Source organism: Pleurodeles waltl, chromosome 1_2, assembly GCF_031143425.1.
Source record: "Pleurodeles waltl isolate 20211129_DDA chromosome 1_2, aPleWal1.hap1.20221129, whole genome shotgun sequence".
In the NCBI taxonomy this organism is placed as follows: Eukaryota; Metazoa; Chordata; class Amphibia; order Caudata; family Salamandridae; genus Pleurodeles; species Pleurodeles waltl.
This window is the reverse complement of record NC_090437.1, coordinates 291,443,208-291,457,092: the sequence shown is the minus strand read 5'-3', so window position 1 is coordinate 291,457,092 and position 13,885 is coordinate 291,443,208. Positions and strand designations below refer to the sequence as shown.

The following is a 13,885-nucleotide window of genomic DNA, read 5'->3' as shown; positions in this document are numbered from 1 at the left end:
TGAACATAATCTACTGGTAAAACACATACTCGTTGCCGCCTTACTGAGGGAAAACAGCACCTCCTGATTTACATATCGCTTTTCCAATTTCCATGATCAACGACTTTAACACCTTGAGTGGAAATACCGGTCGTGCGGGTCGGAGCCCTGCAGCCCAGAGGAGAGCGAGTGCCCGGCTAGAGCAGGCCGCGCTATTGTTCCTGCGGCCGCCGCTGTCTCCAGGGTTACAAGATGCACAGAAACACACACACATGCCAAGCACACACACGAGACAAGCGCAGGCCGCCGTCCCTGGCAAGGGGGAAGTGCAGAGACTAGTCCAGGTGCACACCAGTTAGAATACCCCTAAACTGCGGTGTCCAGCGTTTCCTTTTTGAGAACGACCAGTACTGCCCAGCGGCACCTACCCAGGCCCCCGTGAGCCTCAGACAAGGGAACCGCGGCAGCCAGACAGTGATATCTCCCGGGGAGCAGGTATCGGATTTACACAGGGCATCGGAGTGATACTGATCGCCTGGCTGTCTGTGCCGCCCCTTGTCCTTTCGCACCGCTCACCTGCTGTGCCTGCTGCATCGTGCTCTGCCTCTGCTGCCTGCGTCACTGCCTTCTTGTCACTCCGCAGGGATGTATGACCGCGCCCCCCGGTTGCTCACCCTGCACGTGGGCTGCACCGATGCTAACGTGGGGCCTGGCACCTACGACTTGCCCTCGGAGACCAACAAACATCGCCCAGGTAAGGAAGGCCGCGCGGGACAATTCTACAGCTATCATTCCGCGGGTATGCAGAGTAACATAACCCGTAAGAGGTTAAAATGAAGGGATTTTGGGGTGACAAGTTTCTGAAATTACTTTTGACGTTCAATCAGGCATTTTGAACACGAGTCTGAAATGACACTGTGTCATGGCAGGGCATGTTAAGTAGTTGCACTGAGTTAATAGCGACTTCTGTTATTGAAACTGCATAGAGCAAAACTTGTTTTTATCATGATTACCTATTGTAATAACAACAATACTGAATAATAACAACAATAATTATAATGATAATAGTAATTTGTATAGACATCTCACAGAAATGGAGGAAGGTGACAGCCCACATAGAAAAATGAAAGGACATGATGGTAGTTGTGTGACGGAGTAGACTATACATAACTTCCCTCCCAAACCAGATGAGCAGTAAAATAAAAGCTAACATCAGAGTAATAGTGTTAGAAGCACGAGTGTTAAAGTTCTGGGAATCACACAACATAGCCATTCATGTATAGAAGACAGTGAGAGCCGGCCTCAGGCGAAATTGAAACACATGTTCTCTGCCACAAGAACTGCAGGAAGTCCCCCAGTGCCATAGATAGTTTATATAACAATAACCAATGTTTGGTTTGCGATCACTCTTTTGGCTTGATATTTGTATCAAGCCTCCGGCCTCCTCTCGACTCATATCTTCTCCCATCACTTTGCCATCATTTGCGTCACACAGGTCCGAGAGGCTTGAAACCTGCCATTTACAGGGAAGTTATCTAAAAGACATTCTTGAAGACTGAGCCATTACATGTTGGACTGACATCACACATGATGGCCTTTGACATGTTTCCCTAGATCCAAGTGACCATTGGCCAAGGTTCAAATGCTGTGTGTAACTTTCCACCTAGGTGATGGTCAGTTACCAGCACCGGACCTCGATTGTAAATTGATACAGCTGTGGCTACAGTCTATAACTCATGCAATCATTATTCTTCCTTTGAGGAAGTTTGTTTCTGATGATTATCCAGAGGGGGTGGTGGAGATCAAGCCTGCATCTAGAAAGAAATTGCTAAGACACCCTTGGTTGAGAAGTGATCAGTGGATCTGTATTTATGTAAGGACAGTTGGAGTGGCAGCATTAGGTATATCTCTTGCTCATTAGCAATTCTCATTAGGTATTTAAGGGTGCATGTAAGAAACTGGGTTACTGGTGGAGGAGAGTGAAACACTTCTCAAGCAACAACCGCAATTCCTTCCACAATAAAGTCACAAGCAAACCCTAAATAAACCTGTGCTCAACCCTTGGGTAGCTTGGCACAGAGCAGTTAGGCTTAACTCGAAAGCAATGTGTAAAGTTTTATGCAACACTTCACCAGTAACACAGTAAATACACATCACAAAAGGAGCACACAAGAGTATTAGAAAAATAAAGTGTTTTGTAATAAATAAAACAGGCCAAAATGACAAAAATCTAATCAGCAGAACTGGAGGTATTAAACTTTAAAGTTTTTAGAGAAAAGATCGCCGAAAGGAGTAAAGCGCCAACTGTGGATATCTGATCATGCCGGACCGGGACAAAGTCACAAGTTCATGTTGACCACGAGGGAGCGTGGACTGGCTGCAGGGACTCAGTTAGCCCACTGAACAGAGTACTTTAAATCCCGCTTTGCAGAGCATTGCATGAATCCACATTGAAGATGTGTTGCAGTTGAAGTGATGCATCAGTTCCAAGATGCAGCAAGACTTAGGTGCTAGATCCTGTTGCGTCAGGAAACCTGTTGATGAGGGCTTCCGATGTGAAGTTCAGAGACTGGGATAGTTCAAGCAGTAGGGGCGATGCGTCAGGTCTGAGGAGCTGCAAGACTGCGATGTGGAGTCCGGCATCATCATTGAGGCTGCCGTTGATTAGAGATGGAAGGGCCTGTGCCGAGGATGCATCACACAGTGACAGTTCCAAAGGTGATGCGGGCTGCGGCGGCGATACAAGTCTTTGCAACAGGTCCAATCCACCCAGCAGGGGAGATGCGTCAGTTGCGCTCAGGGTTACACTGTGCAGCAGAAGAGATGATCTGTTCCGTCTCATCCACAGAGACTGGCAAATCACCTTAAGCCCACTTCCAAGGGTCAGGGTAGACTCACAGGTGGCAGAATCCAGGTGCAGATGCAAAGTTGTTGGAAGCCTGTTTTATCCCTGAGACTTCATATCAGGAGGCCTGCCAACTAGCCCTAGAAGTCACTCTGGGTTCAAGAGATACAAGTCCAGTCCTTTTCACCCAAGCAAGATAGCAGCAGGCAGCAGGTCAGAACAGCAAAGAAGAAGTCCGTCAGAGTGCAGTCCTCTCAGAGTAGCAGTCCTTTAGCCGCACCGCAGTCCTTCTTCCTAGTAGAGTATCAACAGGTCCAGAAGTATACTGAAGTGGTATTGTCTGAGGTCTAGTATGTATACCCAGTTGTCTCTCTGAAGTGGGGGAGAAGCTTCTAGAGGTTTTCTTTTGAAGTTCCCAGGCATCCCGTGTCCCCTGTCCTGGCTCCAGACTAACTAAAGGAGGTATGAGCCCTTTGTGTGGCGGCAGAACACAGCCTATTCAGGTGTTAGTGGGGCTGTAACCAGCTCCTCCCTCCCTTCCTGCCAGTGATTGCCCATCCAGGCATACCTAAGCCCCCATTGTAGTGTCTTTCTAGGAGGAATAAACAAAGCTCAACTGTAAACTACACTCATTCAGGTGACAAGAGACGGACTACAGGCACTAAGGGGGTCATTCTGACCCCGGCGGGCGGCGGGAGCCGCCCGCCTGGAGGGAACCGCCAGAATACCGCTGCGCGGTCAAAAGACCGCCAAAAGGCCGCCCGCCAGCCCAGTGGGAAACACCCCTCCATGAGGATGCCGGCTCCGAATGGAGCCGGCGGAGTGGAGGATGTGCGACGGGTGCAGTAGCACCCGTCGCGAATTTCAGTATCTGCTAAGCAGACACTGAAATTCAGGGTGGGGCCCTCTTACGGGGGCCCCACGACACCCCATACCGCCATCCTGTTCCTGGCGGCCATGGGGGTCAGAATCCCCATGGCGGCGCAGCAAGCTGCGCCGCCATGGAGGATTCTACAGGGCAGCGGAAAACCGGCGGGAAACCGCCGGTTTTCCCTTTCTGGCCGCGGCTGAACCGCCGCGGTCAGAATACCCTGGGGAGCACCGCCAGCCTGTTGGCGGTGCTCCCGCCGACCCCGGCCCCGGCGGTCTTTGACCGCCGGGGTCGGAATGACCCCCTAAATGGCTAAGGCAAGAAAATGCCAACTTTCTGAAAGTGGCATTTCCAGAATCACAATTTAAAATTTGAGTTCACTACAAGATAGGATTTTTAATTGTTATTCCAGAGACACCACACGCAGACTTGTTATCTCTTCCCATTTGCAAATTATATTTATAAAATGTAATAAGGCAACTCCAATGTTATCCTATGGGAGAGATATGTCGTGCAGTAATGAAAATCAAATTTGAACATTTTTGACTACCTAGACATGTAAAACCTAGACGTACCTGTCCTACTTTTAAAATATGTTGCACCCTGCCCTCTGGGCTGTCCAGAGCCTAACCTAGGGGTCACTTATGTGGATAAAAAAGCAAGGTTTGGGCCTGACAAAAGGTTTATGTTGCCAGGTCAGAATGCAATATTACCATATTTAGAGGAGAGAGCACAAACTCTTTAGCATCGGTTAGCAGCGGTAAAGTGCACAGAGTCCTAAGGCCAGCAAAAAAAGAGGTCAGAAAAATGGAGGAGGAAGGCAAAATGTTGGTGGGAAGACCACCCTAAGGCTGACCGGTCTAACAGTGCACAATAATATGTCGACATCACCATTGCCCTGAGACCACGTAGAGGTAATTGTCTGATGATGAATGGTTTGAGATTCAAGCTACAGATTAGTCACAATTCAGAAATAGGGCTCATTGTCTGTTTTGATTTCTGTGGGAATGCCTTGAGCAGCCAAGATCTATTGTAACTTGTAGAGCACTGGTTCTGTGGTAATAGCTTCCAGTAGCTAGTTTTCAGGCAGGGGACGCACTTATCTTCGATGGCTAGCACTTGACCCTTTTGTGTGGTGATGCAGAAATCTAGGCTGACCTTTTTCCAGCATATTTTGCAGAGATCTTCTGAGAGTCTGGCCTTAATGTTCTAAGCTTGGCCAGACTTCTAGCACTGCAGGCATTGGGCTTAATGTCAAACTACGAGTCCAACCATGATCAGAAACACTGTGCCCTTGCAGAGGCATTCTTTAGTTTAAACCATTCCCTGCAGGTTGGCCCCTGGGATGATGAACTGTGGGATCACCACTTAAGAGTCCCTCAAGATTAGACCGTCTTTAGACACTGCCACCTAAGTTCAGAGATTTGTGAAGGCAATGAGAGCCTGCTAAGACTTCAGACTCTGTGCCAGTTTTCACTAAAATGATTTTTCTATCTGCCATATTAGTAAACATTAATACCAGCTTGCAGGCACTAGATTTTGCTGCTGCTGCCATGGCATCATCCAAAGTGATGCCTCAGGAGATGTAAAGTCCACAATAACTCTTACAAGCTGTTATATGTGCTTGGCTTCGTCCTACTCAATGCAGAATATCAGGGCAATGGGATCTGGAGGGATAATATGCAGGTTTCCAGGGCAAAGTGGTAAGACAACAATGTAGGTCTACACTTTGAGCTGCAGAATTAATTTTTCATTGTGTAAAGTGACACTGCTGACTTAAAATCCATAGCTACTGCGAAATTTCCATACAAATGCACATGAAAATGGCAACAGCTCAGGAAATGTCAAGTACTTTTTTCTGTCTGCAAGTAACATCGATTAGTGAGCATCAGGTCTGGGCAGGTGTAGGCACACATAGCAAGTGCCTTCTTTATCTGCGTGGAGCATGACTACTCGGAGTCAACTTCCTTGTGATGGTCACAGTTTGTCATAGTGGTTTGGTCTGGCAAGGCATCCTTGAAGTTCTGGAAAGCTTGCTCTTCTCTTTTTCCCAATAGAAACGCTTTGCTTCAGAGGCTTACTCAGATGCCCAGTGAGAGTGTGTTCATGGAATTTTAACCATCCACAGTAGGTGGCCACCAAGAGATATATGAACGTGAGTGAAGGATTGCCGCACCTTAGCTGCTGAGAACACACAGTTTACAATTCAAGGCTCAACTTGAACAATTCACACTTTTCGCCATGCAGGACAAGTTCTTTCCCTTGAAGTTGCTTGAGTGTGGAACAGGGCCTTTCATGGTGCTGCCTTTCTTTGCAGCATTAGATCAGTATAACATCACTGGCTTTGAAAAAGTCAAGAAAGCTTATCTGTAGCTCAAACAGAACATTCTGGAAAACTAAAGGAACTGTGGGGACTGAAATCTCAGGTCAATGCGAGTAGGGAAGTTGTTTATGCACCGGATTCTTTGTAGAGCTAGATTTTATGATAGTTGGTGTCTTAGTCAAGGTTCTGCACTTCTCATCCTCTCATGGTGCCAGGATGCACCATCACTCATTTTTACCTTGTTTATGCAGTACACAGACTCTTAATTGAATTTCACCTCTGTGAAAGCTTTCTCTATACACTTTGCTCTTGCAAGTTCCAGATACATGCTAGGTATTGGATGTTCAGTGGTATGTGTTACTCCGTCAATATAAGCTGTCTCAGTTTGCAGGATATATAGACCTGTACAATTTGTGCGCCTACCCATTCAACCAGGGTCCTGACCTTGTATGCTCTTACTATGTTCTAGAATTGTGGATGCAAGGCATCCAAGGATGCATACTACCCTTGGTAGGCTTGTATCAGTGGTACCACTCATAATCAGTGTCTGAGGATTGAAGTGAATAGTGATTATGCTGACTATTGTGACATAGTCCTCAAACACCTATATTTGTGAGAGTCAGAAACAGTGTTACTTCAGTGATGCAGCACATGTGAACTTTATTGCCTTTGAAGCATTTGCAGGACCATATTCATATCTGGTGAACGTGTAGACGAGGCTAGCATACACTGTTATGGGCGTAGTGCATTCACACACAGCAGTCTCTTGCACCATCTCTTCACCATTGTTTGAGTAGGGAGGCAAGACCAGACTGAGGCATGGAACAGCCATATAGGATAGAGGAACACAAGACAAGTGAGACAACCACATTCACAGACCTTGGTTTCACAGTCATCTTCCTGATTCCTAAACCTCATAGCCTTCTTTCTCTGAAATTACATTATTGTTCATATTCAGACCTTGCTGTCACCTTCTATCCATATTGATATAGCTGGAAGACTGGGTTTTCATCCAAGAGTCAGGAGCCACTGAGGTAGGAGTTAAATGTATTATTTCGTAGTAGGCCCTTGGGTTATAGCAACATCAGGTAGTTCCTGTCAGGGCTCCGTTCTTTCTCTAATTGTCCCTAACGTCTAGCTTCCAAGGCAGACCATGCACCAACATTCTATTACACCATTCACTCTCAGCAGTCCACACACCAGCACAGACTTCAAGGGAATTGGAACACACAGGATACTACACACCTCCCTTTCTTCCAAACCACACACCAAGGAATAGCCATTTCTTTGCATATCAAGTACAGAAACAATTATTTTATAATTTCTTAGTTTTCCCACATTTCTAGTTTACACATTCGCACAAAATCTCCAATACCCACACAGACATACAAAGATAACAAACAGCAGTCAGAAAATCTTGCATATCTGGCTCTCCACCCTCCCCCGTCTACTGCCAATCAGAAAAACCCACTTGGCGTTTTGCTGCCCCACCCTGGAAAAAAAAAAACTTTGAACACACTACTGCAACCTCAACCACTTACCCTTGTTCTCTGAACCACAACTTCTCTCCCCAAAACTCCCCTACCAACAACCTCAACTCTGTTTAATAATATCCATTTCCCAACTGAGACAAGTGCACCCTGTCCGCTCTGAACAGTGCCTCATCTTGTTCCTTGATGTCCTCATGCCTCAAAACTTTTATCCCCTGTGACCAACAAAATACCTTCATGGCCCTGTTCAGTTTCTTGCGAGCCCGCTCTTTGGCTCCATGTTTAACTGCCCCTCTCCAAACTTGTCTGGGCACAAACTCTGTCCATACCAAACAGGTACCATGTAACCTCTGTTTTAGGAGTTCCAAATCTCTCTGCATGTGTTGCAGTAGTGTGAGCCCGGATAGCTTCACAAGGTCATTTCCCCCCAGATGAATCAGCAGCAAAACAGGACAAATCAGGAAATCAGTTCGGCAAACTAGCAGTAATAAACGGAAGCAGACTTCCCCACCTCATGCCGCTTTTGACCCACCAGAAAACTTCATGATGTCGGCTAGAGAGTCCCAGCGCCATGCCGTAAATCTGCTTTTCTGCAAACTTTGCTGCCCAGTGAATAAAGAAATGGCCGACCAGCCATGTCACCATCTTGTCCTTCTGTGGGTCAGCCACACATCCTGCAAAGAAAAAGAACTGTAAAGGTTGTCTCAGAACGAAAACCCCATCCAAAAATTGTGAGTCAGCTAACTAGTCATGCAGGCTCTAAGCAAAACTGTGTTACAGCCTCACATAGCGCTTGCAGCATCTAGATTTCCATCTACCTATGGCCCTAATTCTAGCCCAGTCCCAGCCCAAGTGAGCCGCCGCTGTAGCTGCCCCAATCCTGAATGAATGCGTGCCAAAATCCAGTGGTTGTCGACCTGTCCGCGTCAGTGCCATCCTCAAAACCTGCAACAGCTGGTAGCTAGTAAGCTTAGCCCCTGTCCCATGTACAAACACACCACTCTCCCCTGTCAGGCGTTGCCTTTGCTTAAAACTCATCCATTCCCACAACGGGCACGCTGCCATATCACCACCTTTGTTGAGCCATACCCCTTTCCCTTTCCCCAACTGATCAGTCTTAGAATGCCTGAGCCAAATCCCCAAATGGTCCCTATGCAAGCAAACCTCCTTGACCTTCACACCTACCCCCTTTCCCACCCCCTTTCCTACCCCCAGCAATTCAGACACTCGAAACGCTCCAAAAAACATCCAAACCATACACAAACGGAATAACGCCAACTCATATTCATCAGTGCAGCATACCGGCAGCACATGCAATAGCTCTAAAAGTAGATCAAAATTGATGGGCTCTCTAACTGACCTACCCGAACCAGCCCTAAACCTGCCCCAGCCTTTCAGCATCTTACTCAGCAAATCATCACGCGCTGGATCGGAACCAAAGAAAAGTTTCCCGTAAAAAGAGACTCCAGCCGATTTGCCCCCAATGGTCGCTGGGGATAAACCTTCCCCAATCAGAAAAAGCATGAAGCGCAACACGCGTGACTCACGATCCTGAGGGCCCTGTGACCAAAAATTGCCTAAACACAACTCAAAAGATTGAAACTCCAACCATGCAAGCCTGTAACTCTGACGAGTGGATTCTGCTAAGGACATCTCCACCAGCCCAGTGATCATCACGCCCCCCACTCCCAAATGTCTGCCGGGACCGCAGTCTTGCTCCGCTCCGCTCCTGGCGACAATGTGCGAAAACGTTGCCACTGTGAACGAGACAGGGAATCTGCAATCTCATTGTAAACCCCAGGTATGTGTGCTGCTTTAAAAATAACATTTAAAGACAAACAACGAAGCATAAACTGGCGCAATAAGCGCAAAACCCTGAGGTCCCAGGCTCGCTGTCTGTTGACTAGTTCAACGACTGTCATATTGTCCACCTGAAAAACCACTGTCCTGTTAGCTAGTTCCTGCCCCCATACTGCCAAGGCCACCAGAAGTGGAAAAAACTAGAGGAAGGCAATGATCCTCCCTTGCTGCAGCCACTGCGTAGGCCATGGTTCCGCGCACCACCTCCTGTCCCAGAAACGTCCGAAGCCAGAAGCTCCCGCTGCATCAGAAAAAAATTGGACTTGCCACACCATATCTGTGTCGCAGAAAAACATGGATATCCCGTTGAAATCTGCCAAAAAGGTTTGCCACACCTTAATGTCCTCTCTCAGACCTACTGAAACTCGTATCCTATGATGTGGCAGCACAGCCCCTGACATAGCTAACCCCAAATGCCTGCAAAAGGTCCTTCCTCCCCTCACGACCCTGCACGCAAAATTAAGGTAGCCCAACAGCTTCTGAGCAGTCCGCAGGTCAATCTTGCAAAGCACCCGCACCATAGCCAGAAAAACCAACATCTCTTTTATCTTTGGCGCCGGCAACCTAGCCACCAAATTGTTTGCATCCAATTCTATACCCAAGAAGGTTAGGACTGATTGCGGCCCTTCCGTCTTTTCTAGAGCCAAAGGCACTCCCGCCTGTTGAGCTAGTTCCTGAAAGGCCGTCAACGCCAACCCACAGGCCCCAGAAGTGGCTGTCCCTACGAAAAGAAAATCATCCAGATATTGAGTCACTGCCCGATGCCCACTCTGCCTGACAAAAACCCACTGTAGGAAGGTACTGAAGGTTTCAAAAAGTGCGCAAGAGATTGCACAACCCATGGGCAGCACCCTGTCAACATAAATGGCCCCATCCACCCTAAACACAGGATACTCAGCCTCACTTGCATACATCTGCATTTTGAATGGGTGTTCCTGGGCTGGGAGGGTGGAGGTCTTGACACTTGCATGTCAAAGGACAGGGGCCTGCCCTCACACAAAGGACTGCCACACCCCCTACTGGGACCCTGGCAGACAGGATGGAACTGAAAGGGGACCTTCTTCACTTCTGAGCCACTCTTTGAGGTCTCCCCCACTTCAAAGGCACATTTGGGTATTTAAGCAGGGTCTCTGACCCTACCAACTTAGACACTTCTTGGGGTACACACTGTTCCTCACAGACACTTCCTGGAGAAGAAACCTGTAACCAGAACCTGCATACTGCCAATAAGAACTGCCTGGCTGCCCAAAGGACTCACCTGTCTGCTTTCTGTGAAGGACTGATGCCTTGCTGTTGCCCTGCTGCCGTGCTGCTCTCTGGCTGAGGTGAAGAAGTGCTTTCCAAGGGCTTGGATAGAGCTTGCCTCCTGTTCCCTGAAGTCTCAGGACCAAAAAGACTTCATCTCTTCAAGAAAGACTCCTTGTGTGGCGAAATTCGACGCACAGCTTGCCAGAAACGACGCACAGCCTGCAACACGGTGAAAATGTCACTGCACGCCGAACCGGAACAACGCAGCCCGACTTCGCAATCAGAAGATCGACGCAGCACCAGGGTAGCGACTGGAAATTCGACGCACAGCCCACTGAATCGCCGCATAGCCGAGCCGGAACGACGCAGCCCGACTTCCAGAGAGGAATCGACGCAGTGCCTGCCGTGCAGTAGAAAATTTGATGCAACGCCCACCGGATCGACGCAGCTCCTGTGACTTCGTCCTGCAGTACAGGAAATCCACGCATCGTCCCCGGGGCATCTGAAAACCCTGCAACCCAAATAAGATCCACTACCGAGCACTGGAAATCGATGCAGAGCCGTCTCTGCGTGAAAACTAAACAACGCATCACCGTGTGTGCCTGAGAAATTGAAGCACACCCCTTTGTTTCCATGCTTCTCCTCCTCCGTGGTTCTTTGTGGAGATTTTTCATGCGAACCAGGTACTTTGTGCTTGAAAAATACTTTGTTTTCTTTTAAAAGACTTAAGACACTTTATATCACTTTTCAGTGATATCTCAATGTTTACTTATTGCATCTTTGATTGTTTTGACCTACATTTATCCAGATAAATATTATATATTTTTCTAAACATTGTGTGGTGTATTTTTGTGGTGCTATATGGTGTTATTGTATGATTTATTGCACATGTACTTTACACATTGCCTTCTAAGTTAAGCCTGACTGCTCAGAGCCCAGCTACCAGAGGGTTGGCACAGGATACTTTGGATTGTGTGTGACTTACCCTGACTAGAGTGAGGGTCCTTGCTTGGACAGGGGGTAACCTGACTGCCAACCAAAGACCCCATTTCTAACAGCAACATGTTTGTTAAGGTAGGATTACTACCTGAGTCCACTAGGATGATCACCATAGTCATTCTGCTCAAAGAAGGACGTGATCAATTGGCTTTTCCTCATTGCCGAATACAAGACCCTGGGGAGCATCTTGAACAATCATCTCCCATTGATTGGATGACTCGTATACCCTTACCAAAACTGATTAATTCCAGGTAGACATAAACATATGAACCTAACGAGTTGCTTTCATATTCCAGATCGGGCTTTTGCTGGGCCCCAGACACACATGATCACATCCAGTGAGATTGACAAGGCCTTCGACCCTTCGATCAGGTCATATTTGTTAGAAGTTCTGCATAGAATGGGTTTCATGGAGGGGCTCCTGAGGTGAATGTGGTTGCTCTATTGTGACCCTGATGTAAGGGTCAAGACTGGATCTGTGTTTTCAACCTTGTGACATATTTTCAGGGAAATGTGACTGGGATACCCACTCCACCCATTAATATTGTATTGTAATAGTATTTATATAGCGGTTACTACCCCTGATGAGGTGTCGAAGTGCTTTTCAGCAAGTAGCACGCTACTCCGGAACCCAAAAAGAATTAGTGTTGGATTAGTATATGGAAATATGAGTACAGTTTTAGTATTATTATGAGTTAATTTGAGCCGCGGATATGAGAGTTTGTTAGTTAGATTGACTGGAGTAATGTAGGGGTGGAGGAGGGAAGAATCCAGAAGTGTTAATTGGGAGTTTATGGTAATAGGATTTAGGTTTGGGATGAGTAAAGGGGGGGTGGAGGATGGAAGAGTCTGTGGAAAGGGTTAGGGAGATGATAGTAGCAGGGTGAGATAAATGAGGGAGAATATAGTAGGGTTGTTTGGGAGATCATGGTAGTAAAGTGAGGTTTGGGTGAGTTAGATGTGGAAGCGTAGAGAAGAGCTTAGGCAGAGTTATTTAGGAGATGAAAGTAGTAGAATGGATTTGGGATTTGTCAGAGTGGGAATGGAGGATAGATTGATAGAGACATGAGATATGGTGTTGGGTAGATAAGTGTAATATAAGATGAGAGCAGGGATTCATAAGTATCTAGTATAACAACTTATCTAGGAGTTTTGCAATGGCCTATGAACATGTAAAGCATAGAATAACATACATACGTATATATATATATATATATATATATATACACACACACACACATATATACACACATGAATACACACATATGCACACATGTATGTACTTACATATACATATTTAAACCATGAGTAAATATACTTAGTTAAACGGGTTTAAAGAGTGTGTGTGTGTAGTTTATTGTTATGACATAGTAGCAATACATATTTTCTAAAGAACTATGTATAACTAGAATATACACATAATCAGAAAAAAATATTTATCAACATAGGCATATGCAGTCCATAGTTGTTTGAATATGGTGGTTATGAAGGAAAGAGCCAAATCTTGAGTAGTTTTTTGAAGACAAGATAGTTACCTGTGGCTCTTATAGTTGGGGGTAATGAATTCCATAGTTTGGCTGCTTGAACGGAGAAGGATGTACCACCTATAGACTTTTTCTTGTATGGTGGTGTTCTAAGGTGGTGTGCCAATCTTGAGCGGAGGTTTCTTTGTTGAATGTATTTGGTTATTTTGTTTCTGATCAAAAGCTGTCCTGTTCCATGTATAGCTGTGTGGGTGATACAAAGCAGCTTGAAAGTGCATCTTCTGGCAACGGGTAACGCTAGAAGACGTATGAGATTGCTGTAATGCAATGACAAGCAGCAAAGCACTGATAATCTTCAAGTGTAAAAAATGAAGGCATTCCCTGCCCTTTTACTAGGCAGAGCAGTAATACGATTGCCCAACATGGGGCACACTTGCCAGATAATGCATATTCAGATCTAATAGCTGCTAGAATCCTCCCTGCTACAGAAAGTTACTGGAGGTTTTGAGTTGCCTGAGTTTCTCTTCATGGGAGCAATTATGACCTACCCAGAAAAAAACAAAGATAGGTGGGAGGAAAGAGGTGTGCTTGCGAGTCTTTTAATAGTTGAACATAAAAAACAGTCACCAAAAAACTATTTGGACTGCGATGGCAAATTTATGTGCACAAGAGCATAAGCGTATGATTGATGAACATTCTAAAAGGTTCGTGCTGGGATTGATTTTTCAGTTGCTGATTTGCCACAAACAGCTCGATTACTGAGACTGGAGCAAATTTGTTCTAACT

At 46.4% G+C, this 13,885-nt stretch overlaps 1 protein-coding gene across 1 annotated transcript in view; it reads left to right on the top strand.

Annotated features, from left to right (window-relative positions):
- The first annotated feature begins 262 nt into the window (after positions 1–262).
- The window catches only part of STPG2 (sperm tail PG-rich repeat containing 2), a 2,086,618-nt gene continuing 2,072,995 nt past the window's right edge, over positions 263–13,885 (top strand). Inside the window, exon 1 of the mRNA XM_069238264.1 lies at positions 263–733. Within this exon, the coding sequence (XP_069094365.1) occupies positions 625–733 (109 nt within the window). The 5' untranslated portion in view covers positions 263–624. The remainder of the gene's footprint in view (positions 734–13,885) is intronic.